We start from the raw sequence: 19,228 nt of genomic DNA, 5'->3' as shown, positions 1-19,228 counted from the left end.
ACAGTGACACAAAGTTTGGAGATGTTTCCATTCTATCATGTCTTTACTTTCACTAAACACACAGTTCTTCTTCGAGTATTGTCCCTACTGCTCCACGGTAGGTGTGTCTGCATCCCAGCTCCTCTGATCGGAAATCTTTGGTAGCAGTGTCTGTTCGGCCGGCAAATGCACCTCCCTCCTTCATGCTCTGCCTCAAGGCTAATTAGCGCTGCATGGACCACCCTCAGTTCTTTCTCAACCACCTCTGGCCTGGAGACGTAGCTAATAGCTCCACTTTCTCTTACCTCAGAGTTTTAGAGTTCAGTTTTGTTTTAGCTACTATTTGAGTTTCCGTTAGAATTTCTTAGTATTATAGGGTTTCTGTTAGTTTTTCCCCCTGTTTAAAAAAAACCACCTTTTCCTTACCCCTGTTTTCTTCCCCTTTCCCCCCTCCCCTGGGGACCACCCCTAATAAGGGCATGCTCAGTTCCCCCAGGTTTAAAAAGTGCCTCTCCTGCAGGGAGGCGATTCTGGTTATGGATGGTCACTCCCACTGTGTCCAGTGCCTCGGGGAGGCTCGAATTCTGCAGAAGTTTACCTTCTGCCAACAAGTGAAGGCTAGATCCTGAAAAAAACAGGAGTTAAAGTTGAAACTCCTCGTTAATGGAGGGTGATCTTTAACCTGCGTCCGACCCTGGTACCGAATCTGCTCTGTGGCGCAGACCATCCCCGGGCCTTCTACTTCCAAAGAGAGTGAGCTGAGGAGGAAATCTTCGGACTCCCCTCACAAGGACACCAAAAGGAGGGCTGCAAGCCCTCAAACTGAGCCCCTGACCTGCCAGAGGAGATCCCTGGCACGATTGGTCCCTTGGCACCAGCATCACCAACAGCCCCGAAGCACGGTACCCATAGGACACATAGGTCCTCCGGTGCAGACACAACCTATAAGCCTCAGGACCCGAAAGCCACAGGCTCTGAAGCAACAGCATTGCTTATCAAAGGGAAGAGCGCAAACCATACCATCTCTGTGAAGGGGGCACCAGTGTGGAAACCCTCGGTACTGACTACTTCCAAGCAGCCCTCATTGGACCAACCATCTCAGGCAAGATCTCTGCCAATTTCCTCAGTACTGGTGAGTCAGCACCGACAAGCCCTGACGGTACTGATCACCACGATACTGCAGGAGTTTAATTTTTCTAGAGATCTCCTGGTGGCTGAGATTCCAGAGTCCCCGCTACTTGGTACTGGGGTCTTGGTACCTAGCATATCTTGATCCTCGGAATAACCACTGGCACTGGGATGTTCACCTCCAGTCTCCTTGTAAGCTCCACCACTTTCCAGCGAGGACTCAGATAGTGACCTCTCACTACCCTCACACCATGGCCAATCTCTACACCAAACAGGGCCTTTCCAGTCACACCCTTTGCCTAAGCCTCAGCCCTCTTGGTATGACCACCCACGGGTAGTGTGACCCCTGCTATTCCCCCCACCCCAGTGGCCTTACTGGGCTCCATGGGCAGCCTACTGACACCATGCTTCTCAGGCATCTAGCGTCTCATATGGAGGATCAGTAAAACTGTCTCCTTCAGCCTCTGTGTCCACAGCCCCAGAACCTTGAGAGGAAACTTTTGAGGAGGAGGAAACAGCTTAGAAGAGGAGAGATCAAAAGGCACAGCGATATTAGTTCAGAGATTCTCCAAATGGGTCTTGAATTGTATTAACTACTGCTATCATGCTTACAATTTTTTACCCCCATCCAGAATCTGTACACACTCCACGAGATCGGTTTCCACTTCTGTCGCCTTAATTACAAATATTTCCATTCCAGAAATCTGCAGGGAAGCGACTCGATTGTCTGCTCACACTTTCACAGAACACGCTGCGATTACTAGAGACTCTGCTTCTGATGCCATCTTCAGCTCCACAGTATTGTCATCCATAATGGACTCGACTCCGAAGCCCCAACCCTCCATCGGGGATACCTACAGTGGAGCACCCATAGGGACTCTACTTGAAGAAGAAGAGGAAGTTACTCACCTTGTGCAGTAACGACGGTTCTTCAAGTTGTGTGTCCCTATGGGTGCTCCACAATCTACCCTCCTCCCCTCTACTTTGGAGTTCTCAATAGGGACTCTGCGGTAGAGAAGGAACTGGTTCGCCCACACAGCACTAATTAGCTCAAGGCAGAGCATGAGGAAGGGAGAGCGTACATGCAGGCCGAATGGACACTGCTACCAAAGATCTCCAGTCAGAAGCACAGGGATGCACACACACCTACAGTGGAGCATCCACAGGGACTGGCATCTCGAAGAACCATCATTACTGCATAAGGTGAGTAACTTCTTCTGATGAGAGTTACAGCAATTGTCACAAAATATCCACACACTATTATTACACTTAGAAGCTGCTTCCACAGAAGGAGGTAGAATTTAACATCAGACCAAGCTGTGAGTTTTTTCAGCAGAAGTTTTTGGATCTTGAGAAGGGTTGGCAGGGGTACCAGTGTGCACTCAAGGTGGCATTACCATTATTTTTTCTTTGTATGAAAGGATTGTCTAATTCACTTCAAATTCTATTAGCCCCTATTCCAACCTTGACTTTCCATAACATTCCATTGTTCTCTGAGAATTTGTCCACGTGGATCCCGGTCTCAGTGTGTATGCACTACATAAATGTGAGATTGGAGTTTTTGGTCATCATTGCCTGTTGAGGTTGCACATTTGCCCTGCATGCCCCTGAGCCCATATCCTGAGGCATAAAGGGAAGCTACACAGTTCCTTCTTACCACCTAAGGCTGCAAGAGTCCTTTGCTTCCTCATGGTTATGGCTTCTGTGTAACTGTGAGTGTACATAGTGTTAGTTTTCTCATAGTTTTAGTAGTAAACATCTTGTTAGCCTGTCGGGGGAGTGGGGGGAGGAGAGAGAAGAAATAAAAACAACTTTTTATTCCTTTAAGGAGTTTTCTTCAGTACCAAGATACCACTACTCTGGTGGAGGCCAAGTTCTGATTTTAAGATCTGTCCAGCCTATGAGGCAGCCATTTCCCTGAATGATGGGCAGTGTGTGATTTGTAAATCTTGTAAGAAGTGGACTCCAGAGGCTAGAAATGACTTTTGTTAGTGAGCTCCATGAAGGGAGGATCTGAGGCTTACTTATAGTTTCAAGTGGAAATGGTTTTCAATATGGCTTCAGTTTTCACCCTGTCAATGCATCTGTTCCTATCATCCTGGATTATCATTGAAGCCCTCAGATCTCTTAAAAAAGTTATATTAAGGTTCATCTAGCAGTAATATCTGCCTTTCATCCTCCAGTTCAACGATGCAATTTTTTCCAATTCTATGATAGCCACTTCAAAAATTTGGTGAACACATGTTTTTCTGCCTGTTAAGGATTTTTCCCTTCTGTTAGACTCCTCCTGTCTCTGATAGAACCTGCATTTGAAGTTATGTCCACCTGTTCTTTGTATGATTTGTCTATTAAGATAGCATTCTTGATGACTATTACCTCTGCTCCCAGAGTGAGTGAAATTGAAGCACTGATGGCATGACCACTTTATACCATCTTCCAGAAGGACAGAGTTACTCTTCATCCTCATCCTACATTTCTGCAAAAAATGGTTTCAAAATTTCTCTTAAATCAATTTATTTGCTTACCAGTATTCTTTCCAAGACCTCATTCATCTCCTGCAAAAGCTAATGTCAACATTAGGCATTTTATGAGCTCTTTTGTATATCACCTCAGTAGGACAAAACCATTCTGCAAATCACCCAGATGTTTTCTCTCTTTTGATAATAAATCCAGAGGACAGGCTGTTTCAACACTGAGACTATCAAATTGGGTGTCAGACTGCATTAGAATTTCTTATGAACTGAACAAATTAACTCTGTCATCTTGTATCAAGGCATGTTCTGTTAGAACTCAGGCAGCTCAAAGCTTGTCAGATGAACTGAAGCTACCTCTGGGGCTTCTGTGTTAAGGACAGCTTCATTATTATGGGTTGGATGGGGCTTAGCTTCTTTTAGCTCAGGTGCTGATTTCTCAGGTGCTCAGTGGAGTTACACTGGAAACACCTTCTTGGACCCTCCTCATTCACAGGAGGCTTGTGATGGGGATTTCCAGGAGGGGAACGATTTTGTGGGGGTGAGTGTCTGGGCTTCCAACCACCCTCCTTCCCAGCGGTAAAACAGGATCCCCCTTTTACACTGTGTTTGTACCCCTCATTCTGTGGCTTGCACTTATTGGGCATCTGGGCTTGCACAAAAGAATCGGCCAGAGTGGCCATTTCTTTCACAGAGTTTAAAAATGTATCCCACACACTATTTCTAACATCTTCAGTGTATATACTTAGGAAATTTTCTTGAGCAAAGAGATCAAACAATTAGTTATAATCATCAGTCCCCTTCAATTTTAACCATTTTCCCATTAGGTCACACATCTTATAAGCATATTCACCATAACTCATGCCAGCACTTTTCTTGAGATTTCTAATTTTCAGCCTATACATTGCAGGAGTAATTTGAAACCTTTGTAAAACAGCCTTTTAAGTTCACAATATATCAAAGCTTCCCAAATCAGCATTTAATTAAATACATTCAAAGCTTTACTAGACAGTTTTGCAATCACTATGGGGATTTGCCTGTCCTCAAGAATATTATGAACCTCACATAGCCTTCAAAAGTGGTAAGGTATTCCTCAATGCTGTCTAATTACTTGTGTGCAGGACACAACTTGTCCAAGCTGAGGGTTCCTTGAGTGGAAGGAGACATTAGTGATTCTGGGATCAGTCCATGTTTTTCCATCATGTCCAGGTTATACATCCATTCCTTCTCCTTTTCTTGGGCCTCTTCCTCTCCCAGCTTCCCGGCTTATTTATGGGCAGCTGCTTCCCATTATGCTGTCACTCAGGACTTGAGAGAAGATGCTAGAGTTGGATGAGCTGTTCTCCAATCTTTATTCAAATAGGCTCTAATCCCACTTTCTGTTTCACGGTTTGTGAATCACTAAGATTGGAATGCACATGTGGCAATCACTAGAAGAAGAAAAAGCGTTTACTAACCTGTTTGGTAACTGTTGTCCTTCAAGATGTGTTGCACATGTCCATTCCACAACTCACCTTCCTACATTTCTACACTGGAGATCTAGCAAGAACTACTGGAGGGGGCTGGAGGCGGCTCTGCCCTATATGCCTGCATGCAGTGGCATGTGGCAGCAGAGGGCTACTCAAGCCATCCAACAGGGAAAAAGTTTCTGATGGCGGTGCACTGGATGCACAGACACCAAAAGTGGCATGGACATGTGCAATCACTCAAAGAACAACAGTTACTGAACAGGTTAGTAGCTGTTTTTTCTGTAGCCTCATGCTCCTTGCACAAGGGGATTCAAGGATTCCTCCCATGCAGGAGTAGTTCAGCAGTAGAGGTGCCTCTGATCTCTGGGTAACAGTTTGGAAGGATAGGGTTTCAAACTCTGGATGAGAAGATAAAGCGGAGAGATTTAAATGTATTAGGTACTGGCAGGAGCGGCGCCAGGGTTTTTGCTGCCCTAGGCAGCAGTGCTCCTCCTCTGAGCATTCGGCGTTGGGAGTCCTTCTGCTCCCGCGTCTTCAGGGCACTTCGGCGGCGGGTCCCAGAGTGAGTGAAGGACCCGCCGCTGAATTTCTACCGAAGACCCGGAGCGGAAGGACCCCCGCTGCCAAATTTCCGACTAGGGCGGCAAAATGCCACCCCCCAAATCCTGCCACCCTAGGCAACCTCCTAGGGTCGCCTAGTGGAAGCGCCGGCCCTGGGTACTGGGGGACTCTTTGGGGATGAGAGAGCCTGCTCAGAAGGGATGGGCTGTGCCTTAAATCAAAGGGGTCCCAGAAAGCTGACAAGTTTTTAGGGACTATTTCAACTATGAGCTTGGGGAAGCTGATGTGCTGATGAGCATTCGAGACAATGACATCTGCTGGACATGTCAGTAACACAACAGAAACTGCCGTGAAGTAGAGTAATGAGGAGAAATCCCAGGTTATTAGAATGCAATTATAGGATCTTTGGCCTGCAGATCAGAATACTGATAGCAAGGGCACAACATTGAGACAGAGCAAAGAGATCATGAAATCTGCTAAATAGTAATAACATGAACTACGCAAATCTCAACTGGTTAAATTGCTCATATAGGGCAGTCTCAAGAAACAATCGGCATGTGTAATTGTTGGAGAAGAATTGAGGCTTCTCTTAATTTAGTTCTAAGTGAAATACTCAAGAAGTAACTTGTGAATATAGTAGCTCAACATCCTTGAGGGAGGCATTGTACCAAAACTGAGCACCATGACCCAAAGATGGTTGGGTTAGGTCTATCCCATAGCCCTCCTGGCCCCAGCATAGGGTGTGGGGTTGGGGGTGTGGCTGGGGAGCAGGCCTGGCCAGTTCATTCTTGTGTTCTGGGGATCCCTAGCTGTGGAATGGCCCCTTGGGAACTTGTGCAGCCATATATAATTTAGAGCACACCTGAGGCAAGCACGCTAGTCCTCAGCTGGCCCCAGAATCAGGGAAGAGCAAAACAAGACTAAAACCCACTTTTGCTCCATCCCTTTCTCAGCTCTGCTGGTTCTTAATATGAAAGGAGGTTCATAAGGGGGTGCCCCAGAACTGGGGTTATTTAATATCTGTATTCATGATCTGCAGAGGCAGTTGAACAATGAAATGTCAAACTTTATGGGTGATGCAAAAGTACTTAATTTAGGTAAGTCTAGAGAGGACTGTATGGAAAACAGAAGGACCTTGTGATGAAGTGGAGAAACTGCCTGCCAGCATGGCATAGGTTAAAGAGAGCCTTGGGGCCCCAGCTAGCCCTGCAGCCAATGCCAGGCCTGGAGAGCGGAGGACAGAGAGGATCTAGCTCAGTTGGGGGCTGACTGGCAAAGAGGCAGGAGCTAGCAGCCTCCCTACCGGAGAGAAAGGGTTACTAGCCTGCCAGCTGAGGCAGCCACCAGGCAGTAAGGACTGTTTCCCCAGACAAGGGAGACTGTGGAGGAGCACTAGGAGTCACTGGTAATGGAGGTAGCTGGGTGACAGAAGCAGGGAGACATTTTGGGGTTTGGCCTGACCAAACGTATGGTTTCCCAAACTTATGGCTTCCCCACCCAAAGGTTTATTCATAAAAAGAAAGAAATATAGATGAGAGTTATAATTGGTTAAATGGAATAAATTACATATAGTAATGGCAAACCATTTCATGGACACCTTACATGACCTCCTTTGTACAAGATTTGGTGCCACTATATGATCTTGTTTGCAACAATGATCTATATGGTCGCAGTTCATGTCAATAACGTCACAGCCCCAACGCAAAATTGATGCAGGAAGGGATGACACAAACATTACTGACTGCATCCCAAGAGCTCCCCATCCTTAGGGTGACCAGACGTCCCGATATTATCAGGACAGTCCCGTTTTTAGGTTACTTGTCCCATGTCCCGACCTTACATCGGTTGGGACGCCCTTTGTCCTGATATCAGGGACCGTCCAGACCGCAGCTGCAGCGCCGCAGCACTGCAGCTGTGGCACCACCGCTTACCGCTTCCTGGGGCAGCTCCCAGCGCCCGCCTGCCGGCAGGAGCACCACATGCTGCAGGGGCGGGGCTTGCAGGCACCGGGAGCGGGCAGAGAGCCCTCCGCCCGCCCCACCTGACCCACCCCACGACCCTAGGAGCCAGGGGGATCAGCCTGCCGGATGCTTCCCGGGATGGGAGCTGCCCCCGCGCACCACCGGGACTCCCCACCTCGCCCCCTGGCTCTTAGGGTGGGGGGGTTCTGCGTGCTGCTGGCACCTGCAAGTCCCGCTACGCGACTCCGGCAGCTCCCATTGGCGCTTTTCCCGGCCAATGGGAGCCACGGAGCTTGCACTTGTGGCGGGCGCAGCACATGGAGAATCTGGAGACCCCCCTCGCCGCTGTCACCCTAGGAGCCAAAGACCTCCCAGCAGGGCTTGTGAATGGGGCCAGGGAAGGGGGCAGGGTGTGATGGAGTGAGTGTCTGGGAGGTGTGGGGGGGGTGCTGGGCTGTGAGAGTGTGGAGGATGCTGGGCAGTGGGGGAGGTTTGTGTGTGTCAGGGCAATGGGCAGTGCAGGTTTGTGTGGGGCATTGTGTAGTTGTGGTGGTGGGGCTGTGGGGAAGGGCACTGGGAGGGATGAAGGAAGGGAAGGAGGGGAAATCTGTGTGTATTGAGAAACGAGCGAGTGGGGGGTTCTGTGTGGGGTGCTGGGCAGCTGTGGTGGGGCTGTGGGCAGGGGGGCACTGGGCGGGTGTGTGTGCACAGCACTGTGCATTTGTGGTGGAAAGGTTGTAGGGGGGCTCTGGGCATAGTGGAGCCAGGGGGCGCTGGGCAGGGTACTTGTGTGGCGCAGCATGGGCCCACCCCCAACAGGAAGGGGCACGCTGGTAGCACAGGGCCAGGCGGACCAGTGTGCCTCTGGCTCCGGTCGGGGCTGTGCACCTGTGTCTGTCTACCCCTTCCCCCGCCCGCTCGCCAAATGTGTCCTGATATTTCACTCTTGCTATCTGGTCACCCTACCCATCCTTGGTTCTGCCTTACTACAGCTAGTATTGGGTTAGAAGCTGTATCAGTGTATAACAGAAATGGTTTATCTAAGTCATGTTCAATAAAATGATTGAACTTCTTTACAAACTCAAGGTAAGACTTGGTTAGAACAATAGTGGATTGGATCTGCTCTTGCAGCATGGTTCCTGTATGTCTCATGTGATCTTGCCAAGAGCTAAAGAACATAGCTACTTTATCCATACAAGCTTACAAGAAGTGAAAGCTTACAAGAAGTGGAAATTTGGACAGATGACTAAGGAGGAGTATAAAAATATTGCTCAAGCATACAGGGGTGTAAGCAGGAAGGCCAAGGCACAATTGGAGTTGCAGCTAGCAAGGGATGTGAAGGGTAACAAGAAGGGGTTCTACAGGTATGTTAGCAACAAGAAGAAGGTCAGGGAAAGTGTGGGTCCCTTACTGAATGAGAGAGGCAACATAGTGACAGATGATGTGAAAAAACCTGAAGTACTCAATGCTTTTTTTGCCTCGGTCTTCACAGACAAGGTCAGGTCTCAGACTGCTGCAATGGGCAACACAGTATGGGGAGGAGGTGAGCAGCCCTCAGTAGTGAAAGAACTGGTTAAGGACTATTTAGAAAAGCTGAACGTGCACAAGTTCATGGGTCAAGATCTAATGCATGCAAGGGTGCTGAGAGAGTTGGCTGATGTGATTGCAGAGCCATTGGCAATTATCTGTGAAAATTCATGGCAATCAGGGGAGGTCCTGGACAATTGGAAAAAGGCAGATATAGTGCCCATATTTAAAAAAGGGAAGAAAGAGAACCTGGGGAACGACAGTCCCCAGCAAAATCATGGAGCAGGTCCTCAAGGAATCCATTTTGAAATACTTGGAGAGAGGAAGGTGATCAGGAACAGTCAACATGGATTCACCAAGGGCAAGCCATGCCTGACCAACCTGATTGCCTTCTATGATGAGATAACTGGCTCTGTGGATATGGGGAAAGCGGTGGATGTGATATATCTTGACTTTAGCAAAGCTTTTGATACTGTCTCCCACAGTATTCTTGACAGCAAGTTAAAAAAGTATGGATTGGATGAATGGACTATAAAGTGGTGTGACAAAGTTCCTCCTTTATCTTGGTGGGTCCTGCGCTTATTGGCGGATTTTCTTGCCTCAGAGATTCACCATGTGGGTTGGGGAACAGCCCAGAGACCTTCCCCTCTGGAAGAACCCACAGTCCAGGTCAATTGGGAGGCTTGGGGGGAACCCAGGCCTGCCCTCTACTCCGGGTTCCAGCCCAGGGCCCTGTGGACTGCAGCTGTCTATAGTGCCTCCTGTAACAGCTGCATGACAGCTACAACTCCCTGGGCTACTTCCCCATGGCCTCCTCCAAACACCTTCCTTATTCTCACCACAGGACCTTCCTCCTGGTGTCTGATAACGCTTGTGCTCCTCAGTCCTCCAGCAGCACACCCTCTCACTCTCAGCTCCTTGCGCCTCTTGCTCCCAGCTCCTCACACCCGCACCACAAACTGAAGTGAGCTCCTTTTTAAAACCCAGGTGCCCTGATTAGCCTGCCTTAATTGATTCTAGTAGCTTCTTCTTAATTGGCTCCAGGTGTCCTAATTAGCCTGCCTGCCTTAACTGGTTCTAGCAGGTTCCTGATTACTCTAGTGCGGCCCCTGCTCTGGTCACTGAGGGAACAGAAAACTACTCATCCAGTGACCAGTATATTTGCCCTCTACCAGACTCCTGTACCCCACTGGTCTGGGTCTGTCACAGTGGATAGAAAGCTGGCTAGATTGTTGGGCTCAATGGATAGTGATCAACGTCTCGATGTCTAGTTGGCAGCCGGTATCAAGCGGAGACCCCACGGGTCGGTCCTGTGGCCGGTTTTGTTCAGCATCTTTATTAATGATCTGGATGATTGGATTAATTGCACCCTCAGCAAATTCGCAGATGACACTAAGCTTGGGGGAGAAGTAGATAAGCTGGAGGGTAGGGTAGGGTCCAGAGTGACCTAGACAAATCGGAGGAGTGGGCCAAAAGAAATCTGATGAGGTTCAACAAGGACAAGTGCAGAGTCCTGCACTTAGGAAGAAAGAATCCCATGTACCGCTGCAGGCTGGGGACCGACTGGCTAAGCAACAGTTCTACAGAAATGGACCTGGGGATTAAAGTGGACGAGAAGCTAGATATGAGTCAGCAGTGTGCCCTTGTTGCCAAGAAGGCCAACGGAATATTGGGCTGTATTAGTAGGAGCATTGCCAGCAGATCGAAGGAAGTGATGATTCCCCTCTATTCGACACTGGTGAGGCCACATCTGGAGTATTGCGTCCAGTTTTGGTCCCCCCACTATAGAAAGGATGTGGACGAATTGGAAAGAGTACAGCAGAGGGCAATAAAAATGATTAGGGGGTTGAGGGATATGACTTACGAGGAGAGGCTCAGGGAACTGGGGTTATTTAGTCTGCAGAAGAGAAGAGTGAGGGGGGATTTGATAGTAGCCTTCAACTATCTGAAGGGGGGTTCTAAAGAGGACAGAGCTAGGCTGTTCTCAGTGGTGGCAGAGGACAGAACAAGAAGCAAGGGTCTCAAGTTGCAGTGGGAGAGGTCTAAGTTGGATATTAGGAAACACTATTTCACTAGGAGGGTGGTGAAGCACTGGAATGGGTTACCTAGGGAGGTGGTGGAATCTCCATCCTTAGAGGTTTTTAAGGCCCGGCTTGACAAAGCCTTGGCTAGGATGATTTAGTTGATGTTGGTCCTGCTTTGACCAGTGGATTGAACTACATGACCTCCTGAGGTCTCTTCCAACCCTAATATTCTATGGTTCTATGATAAGCTCTGGCAAATGTTTGGAACCCAATTAATATCAAGACAATGTAGAAATTAATGTTGTGCATAGTATAAAAATCTTGGCATTTAGTGGTAAAAGCAATATGGTAGTGTGCCTCAGTTTCCCTTTTCATACAGCACAGTGGTTTGAGGTAGTCCACTTTACTCTCTTATAATACAAGAACAATGGGACACTCAATGAAATGAAAAGGCAACAGATTTAACGCGGATCAAACGGAAATACTTCTTTACACACCACGTAATTAGCCTGTGAAACTTACTACTACATATTGCTAAGACTGAGAGCAGAATTTTAAAAAGTGTTGTCATTTACATTAATAGGAATATTTGGACCTAGTAATAATTTTTTTTCTGAGCATATTAGGAGGAGGAAAAATCCAGTTATAATGGGAATGTAGTTACCCCCTTAACTATGGTGTGGGTACTGCCTTGCCATATTTAGCCCGGGTACATCCAGCTAGGATTGCTGTTGGTGTCTGTCACTCGTGGCTATGTGCATGCTTGCCCATGTAGAAGGTGAAGTTATGTGAGTGGGGTACTAGTTTGTACCTTGGTTCTGAATCTCTTGCCGACTGGCATCAGCTACACCTCCTCTAGCTAGGCCAAGCAAGCTCTACATTCCCTCTGTACGAGCAGAAGTACAGTGTGCCCCCTCATGGTTCATTGGGTAGAAGTGCTGGACACATCCTGTGTCCTGAAGGTCAGGTCAGCAGCGATCTCAGTTTCCAGTTAACAGTCCAGGACTTTTATGGCTTAGGCAGGTCTCATTTGCGAATGGTGTTTTCCTTTTTAGGGCCCTAATCGCTTGTCTCAGAGAAGCACTACGTATGCAGAGCTGATTATCCTGCAAACAGTTTTATATATTAATATTTATACAGCTGCATGGGCGTCCTGGGGATTCTTAGAATCAAAAGGCTCACAGCTCCTATACAGCCTCTTTAATTAACTTAATGCAGACATTAGTGTGACACAGGGAATGTCTCTCAAGGGGGGAGTTTTTCATTTATCGCTACTTAGCCAAGGCATTTTATACTTTTAATTTCCATCCAGTAAATCCTGATTTATGGAGTGAAAACTAGCCTTTTGCTTTCACAGTCAACAGTTTGCCTGCCCGGGAGAGATGACAATCCCCAGGCAGAGCGGTCGGCATATCTCAGAGCTGTGCCCAACTCACTCTTGCCTCTGCCCCAAAGAAGCCCAGCACCAGCTGGTGCCACCCCCTGAAGCCAACCTCTGCCCGCAGAGCCTGCCTGCCATGAGATGCTTCCTGAGGCACTTGCTTGCTGCTGCCTGGGTAGTGCCCAGCTGTTCAGAGGTGGCCTGACTCAGAGAGCAGGGCAGGGAGGGCTGCTGGGCAGAGAACTAGGGGCCAGAGCGAGCTGAGCGGCTCCCACCACCTTCCGATCAGATGTCTTCTAGCAGGAGGCAGGGCCGGCTCCAGGGTTTTGGCCGCCCCAAGCAGCCACAAAAAAACAAAACAAAAACAAAAACAAAAAAAAAGCTGTGATCGTGATCTGCGGCGGCAATTTGGCGGAAGGTCCTTCGCTCCGAGCGGGAGTGAGGGACCGTCCGCCGAATTGCCGCCGAATAGCTGGACGTGCCGCCCCTCTCCGAAGTGGCCGCCCCAAGCACCTGCTTGGCAAGCTGGTGCCTGGAGCCGGCCCTGGCAGGAGGTGATGGTTTTCAAACTGGGAAGTGCCCCCTGCAGTTTGGAAACCTCTGTGCTAAATTGAAGGCAGAAATCTAGGGAGGCACGTGACCCCCCACCGCTCCATTTTCCCGTCCCTGCAGCTTTTCACCCTGGGCGGCTGCCCTGCTCATCTCACCCTGGTTATGGCTCTGGGCACTGCAACCCCGGAAGTTGCAATGCCCAAAGTGGAGAGCCAAGCCCAGCCAGCCCCACAGCACAGGAGCTGCAGGAGCCGCCACTGTGGGGTGAGTGCTGGGCAGGATCCTACTTCCCCTGGGGGTAGGAGCCAACCAAAACCATCCCAGGGCCTCCACTCCCTTACTGCATTGTGACAGGCCATAAACATTTATAAATGAGCCCAAAAAGGTTTAGAACCACTGCTGTAAGGTATTAGACATACAAGAACGGTGCACTTCTCTGCACATGTCTCTAGCCACAGGTGGGGCACAGAAGAATTGTACCTGAAAGAGCCCTCTGCTCATGCTTATCTAATAGCAAAATGTTTCTCTGCATAGAGAGATTTTGATAGTGCCTTAATTATGTTCCTAGAGTTAGCAGAACCTGGGCAGTTAGTTTTGAGGTTGGTAGACAGGTACAGAAAACTGCTTGTGTTGCCATTGGCTGTGCGGATCCTGTCCTTGATCATGGTCAGTATCCATCACTCACTGCATTGTCTTTTTTGCCTTGTAGGTGAAAGAATGGTTATGTTTGAATTGCCAGATGCAGAGAGCTTTGGGAATGGACATGACCACCGCACCTCGCTCCAAAAGCCAGCAGCAGCTACATTCCTCTTCACTTTCTCCATCCCAGTCTCCAGCCAAACATCTCCAGCCTCCATTCCTGGGAATGACAGGACAGGAGAAACCACCAGGAACTGTGCAGCCAGGCATTAGGCATGGTGCTGGTGTTCTGCAATCAGAGTCACCAAAACCACCCCCAGCTACAGCACAGAGGGAACAACACACCCAAGGCCAGCCAAAACCTGCTGCACCTCAGGAAGTGGTGAGGTCTTCCCCTCAGCATCAAGCAAAGCCTTCCTCCTGTGACCAGAGACAGACTGTGGGAGACTCCCCAGCAAAGACTTCAGCACCCCCCCACAGTGCTGCAGCACAAGAGCAACCCCAAGAGGGCCTCACAGGAAAGCTCTTCGGGTTTGGGGCTTCTCTTTTGACCCAGGCAAGCACACTCATGTCCGTCCAGCCAGAGGCCACCCTGCAAAGTCAGCAGTCCCCTGGCAAAGTGCCTCCAAAAATTCTCTTCAGTGATGCCAGCAAAGAAGCTGGACTCAGAGCCTCAAGTGCTGCATCTGGAGCACAGAGTAGGCCTGGGACTGCCCCAGCTACAAAGCAAGGAAAAGCAGAACAAGTCATCAAGCCAAAGGAAGTGCCGAAGGAAAGGGTCTTGTGCCCCCTTTGCAAATCAGAGATCAATGTGGGCTCCGGGAAACCCTCCAACTATAATACCTGTACGACCTGTAAACAGCAGGTCTGCAACATGTGTGGATTCAACCCAACACCTCATCTTGTGGAGGTAAGGAGGCTGTACACTGGGCTTGCCCATGTAGCAGTTTACTGGGAATCCTGATTCTGTTCTGAGATTCAGATATTAATAACATGGCAAAAGTCGGTGCATTTTCCTTTTAGGTTTTAATAGACTTCTAAAAAAAGCCTTGACAAAGTCCCTCTCAAAAGGCTGATTAATTTGCAACAAGTTAGGGTGCTTTAGAAATAAATCACACCGCAGTGGTGCATTACCCCATTGTGTAGACAAGCCCTAGATGTGTACTTGGGCCATGTGTTTGGATCTTGGTTGTGTTGGGATTTTACCATATTTGATTTGGGGTGGCAGGGTAGAGTTGCTGAAAATGGCCTTTGCAGTTTGCTTGGCACGTCCTTGTTTGGCTGCAGCCCTTTAATGGCATCTTTGGGTGTCCAAGAGGATAGAACGTGGCTGCTGCTTGCTGCAAGGGCTTGGAGTCCTCAGGCCCTATGGTTATGGGCAGGAGGAAACAAGGTGAAGGAAGATTTTATGTTAGGCAGGGGCCTGTAGCAAGACATTTGTACTGCCTGTTATTTCTCAGGACAATAGGGTACTGGAAGTGGATCCTGGCTTTGGAGTCATGCTGTTCAATGGAAGGCTGGTGGTGAATAAATCAGTAATCATCCATGACTTGATAAGGGATGAGGCTCCTTACTTTGGCTGCCTAATTCTGCAGGACTGGTTTTGGTGCAGTTGGTTCCATCTGGGAACTAGGTACAGTGTGATTTAAAGGGGGATTGTTGGGGAGACGATGTGGCTGTGCTGTTTATGTGCAATATAAAATGTAAGAGACATCCTGCTCCCAAACTAGCTCTGATAGAGTGCATCCATTGGGTATGTAGGATAAAGGTCGGGTGGAGTACCATTGCTGGTGTATGGTTCACCATGTTGCACTGCATTATTCCCTGCACAAAGATCCTCACAGGCACAGAGGCCGGTAGCGCTCAATGACTTTAACGTCCATGTGGATCTCAAATTTGCTGGGCCTGCTCAGGGTTTCCTGTTCACTGTAAAGACCAGGTGGCTGTCCAAGGTGATTGAAAGCTTGGCTCCTACAGGTGGCTGAACTTTGGCTCTGGTGTTTGGTTAGAGTTAGATTGGGGGATTGACTATTATACCCTTGTCTGTTGCTGTATGATATTAAATCAATTGTTTCTCAAGATTTTAAAGACATCTAATGAGAAAACATTGAAAAACATCCTATTTGTAACCAGGTCTGCTTAAGTACAATGTATAGTTTGGGTATGCCAGATGTATTTTTTTTAATTAAGAATACTGGCATAAAAACAGCAATTTGGAGCCAATTTTCACCATTGGTATAAAGCAGTGCAACTCCAATGAAGTTGCTCCTGCTTATGCCTGTAGTGAATCTGGGTCCTTATTGTTCAGGTCCCAGGTTTTCCTATTGCTAGTGCCACAGGAAGTGGTGCTGCTGATTCAGTAGGTGCCACACTCCCCTCTGAGTTAGTAGTAGAGCAATGCTCTAACTTGATGTGCTGCTGGAGTGTCTGTCATTTTGATGGGATATTGAACCAAAGTCATTTAACATTCCCATGCACTTTGCCCAAAGAGTACTGATGGTAACCCTGCTATCCTGGCCCAATTCCATTATGGGTAAGGCTACAATTTTATCACGGAGGTCACGGAAGTCACGGAATCCTTGACTTCCAGAGACCTCCGTGACTTCAGCCTGCGGTGGGTGGGAGCTGCAGGGTCCCCCTGCGGTGGCTGGGAGCAGCAGGGTACCACTGCCACCTCCAGCGGCGGGGGCCTCCTGGAGCTCCGAGCCGCTGCAGGCGATGGGGGTACCCCATAGCTCTTGGCCACTACAGGTGGGAGGGGAACCCCGGAGCTCCAAGCCACTGTGGGCGGCAGGGTTACCCTGCAGTTCCCAGCTGCCTGGGGCCCCCGGGAACTTTGAGCCGCCATGAGCGGTGGGGGTACCCCACAGCTGTCGGCTACCCAGGGCCCTGGAAGCTGTGAGCTGCAGCGGGGGCACCCTGCAGCTCCTGGCCACCGCAGGCAGTGGAGGTACCTCACAGCTCCTGGCCGCCCAGGGCCCCTGGGCGCTCCGAGCTACAGCAGGCGGTGGGGAACCCTGGAGCTCTGAGCCCCCCACAGGTGGTTGGGGTCCCTGGAGCTCTAAGCGGGGCCCTGCAGGTACCCAGCCACTGTGGGTGGTGTGGGGACCCCACAGCTGAGCTCCCCATTTTGTCATGGATATTTTTAGTAAATGTCATGGACAGGTCATGGGCTTCCATTAATTTTTCTTTATTGCCCGTGACCTGTCCAGACTTTTACTAAAAATATCCGTGATAAAATCTTAGCCTTAATAAGAAGACAGTAAATATCTTAATGCCTCCATGTAAATCCACGGTACTCTCACACATTGAATACTGTGGAGAGTTCTGGCCACTCCATCTCAAAAAAGATATATTGGAATTGGAAAAGATACAGAAAAGGGCAACAAAATTGACTAAGGGTATGGAACAGCTTCCATATGAGGAGAGATTAAAAAGACTGGGACTGTTCATCTTAGAAAAGAGACAACTAAGGGGTCTTATAGAGGTCTATAAAATCATGAATGGTGTGGAGAAAGTGAATAAGGACGTGTTATTTAATCCTTCACATAACACAAGAACCAGGGGTCATCCTATGAAATTAATAGGCAGTAGGTTTAAAATAAACAAAAGGAAGTATTTCTTCACACTACGCACAGTCAATCTGTGGAGCTTGTTGCCAGGGGATGTTGTGAAGGACAAAACTACAACAGGGTTCAAAAAATAACTAGATAAGTTCATGGAGGATAGGTCCATCAATGGCTATTAGCCAGGATGGGCAAGGATACATGTCCATGCTCTGGGTGTCCCTAGCCTCTGATTGCCAGTGGACAATGGGAGTGATCATTTGATGATTACCTGTTCTGTTCGTTCCCTCTGACGCATCTGGCACTGGCCACTGTCGGCAGACAGGATAGTAGGCTAGTTGGACCATTGGTCTGACCCAGCCTGGCCATTCTTATGAAGTTTGAATGTTGGAAGTGTATCTAACAATAGTCCTCAATAGAAATGGGTTTAAATTAACACAGCTTTAAGGGTTTGTGAATTATGTACTGAGCATGTGCAGGATCTTTTTGCAGAACCACATTATGGGTGAGAGTTAGCCTCCACTTACCACTTACTCTTCACTTTGAGAGCTTAAGTGGGACTTACAGGTAGGTGGTGCCCAGGCCTTGTATGGGGTGAGCCCCAGCACATGTGTTCCCCTAAGGACTGATGAGTGGTGTATGTCATTCAATGTGCATTGTAATGCTCCACACCAGCCAGGAATGCTTTCAGATCTGGCCTATTTTCAGGAAATCCAGAAGCTGAAAAAAGGGATTAACCACCTTCCCCTCCTCATCTCACCAACTTGCCAATGGAATTCAGCTCAGGAATAAGAGTTCTGTTCCCACTGATAATACTTTGTACAAATCCCATTTAGTGAAGCCTGGTACCAACCCTTTGATGTAGGTTGTCACTGTGCCTCAGTGGATCACAACTGAGGGTACCAAATTCAGGACAAGCTGCTGAGAAATAGGGTAGACACAGCCCAAAACTGGTGGTTATTCTTTCATAAGATGTACCAATTCAGCAATAAAAGTAAACTTCTGTCTCACCACATTGGCTAACAAGAAATGGAGTCTCCTTAGGTATTCCAGTCCTGGATTCAACACCCAGACACTAGACTTAATGATGAGTGGTTATTTAAAACCAATTTCAGCCACATACCCAGGTCAATATATAACTCAGATTTTACCCAATAATTACGCTGTTGTGAACTCTTTAGTATCTAATATCTAAAAATGTATTTATAAAAAGAAAGAAAGGTGGGAGTTAAAATTGGTTAAAGAAATCAAATGCATACAATATTTGCAAGGTTCTTGGATCAGGCTTAATGCAGAGATGGAATAATAAACTGCTGTCTTATTAAGACTGTGGTGGCTTCCAAATGATTTGGAAGGTCCTCAGTCCCTTGGTTAGAATGCTCCCATTGGTTCATAATCCAGAGGTTTGAGCAGGAAAGAAGCAAAATGGAGATGTTTCCAGGGCCTTTTATAGCTTCTGCCATGTGGAGGGAAACTAGGGTTACCATTCGTCCGGATTTACCCAGACATGTCCTCCTTTTTGTGTTAAAAATAGCGTCTGGGGGGGAATTTGCAAATCACTAAAAATGTCCGGGATTTCCCCCCCAGGCAGAGCGAGGCGCGGCTGGGAGGGCTGCAGGAAAGTCAGCCGCTCGCATGGGGCTCTGGCAGCCAGAGCCCTTCCCCCGCAGCTTGCCGGGCTGGACTCCGGAGCAGCTGTAGAGCTCCTCCTCCCTCCCTGCATTCTGAGCCGGCCAGCCTGCCGGTCCGTTTGCATCGTGCCTCGGCAGCTCCTCCTCCCCCCACTTCTCCTTCTCCCCTGCTCCCTCGCTCCGGCAGCACTGTGCGGGGGCAGGGACCGGGTTGTGTGTTGCGCTGGGGAGCGCAGCCACGTGTCCGGCTCCGCACAGAGCCCAACAGGGTAAGGGGGCCAGGGGGCAGGAGAAGGGGCAGGGAGGTTTTGGAGGAGGCAGTCAAGAGACGGGGGGGGG

The 19,228-nt window shown here is 48.7% G+C and overlaps 1 protein-coding gene across 1 annotated transcript in view; it reads left to right on the top strand.

The window, feature by feature from the left end:
* BSN (bassoon presynaptic cytomatrix protein) overlaps positions 1-19,228 on the top strand; it is a 380,730-nt gene that overhangs the window by 114,467 nt on the left and 247,035 nt on the right. The window contains 1 exon segment of the mRNA XM_024193699.2: positions 13,763-14,602. Coding sequence (XP_024049467.2) covers positions 13,763-14,602 — 840 coding nt within the window.

The sequence above is a fragment of the Terrapene carolina genome, unplaced genomic scaffold (assembly GCF_002925995.2).
Source record: "Terrapene carolina triunguis isolate 2854851 unplaced genomic scaffold, T_m_triunguis-2.0 Scaffold235, whole genome shotgun sequence".
Classification (NCBI taxonomy): Eukaryota; Metazoa; Chordata; order Testudines; family Emydidae; genus Terrapene; species Terrapene triunguis.
Note: the sequence above shows the minus strand (reverse complement) of the source record. Positions and strands in the feature narration are given on the sequence as shown.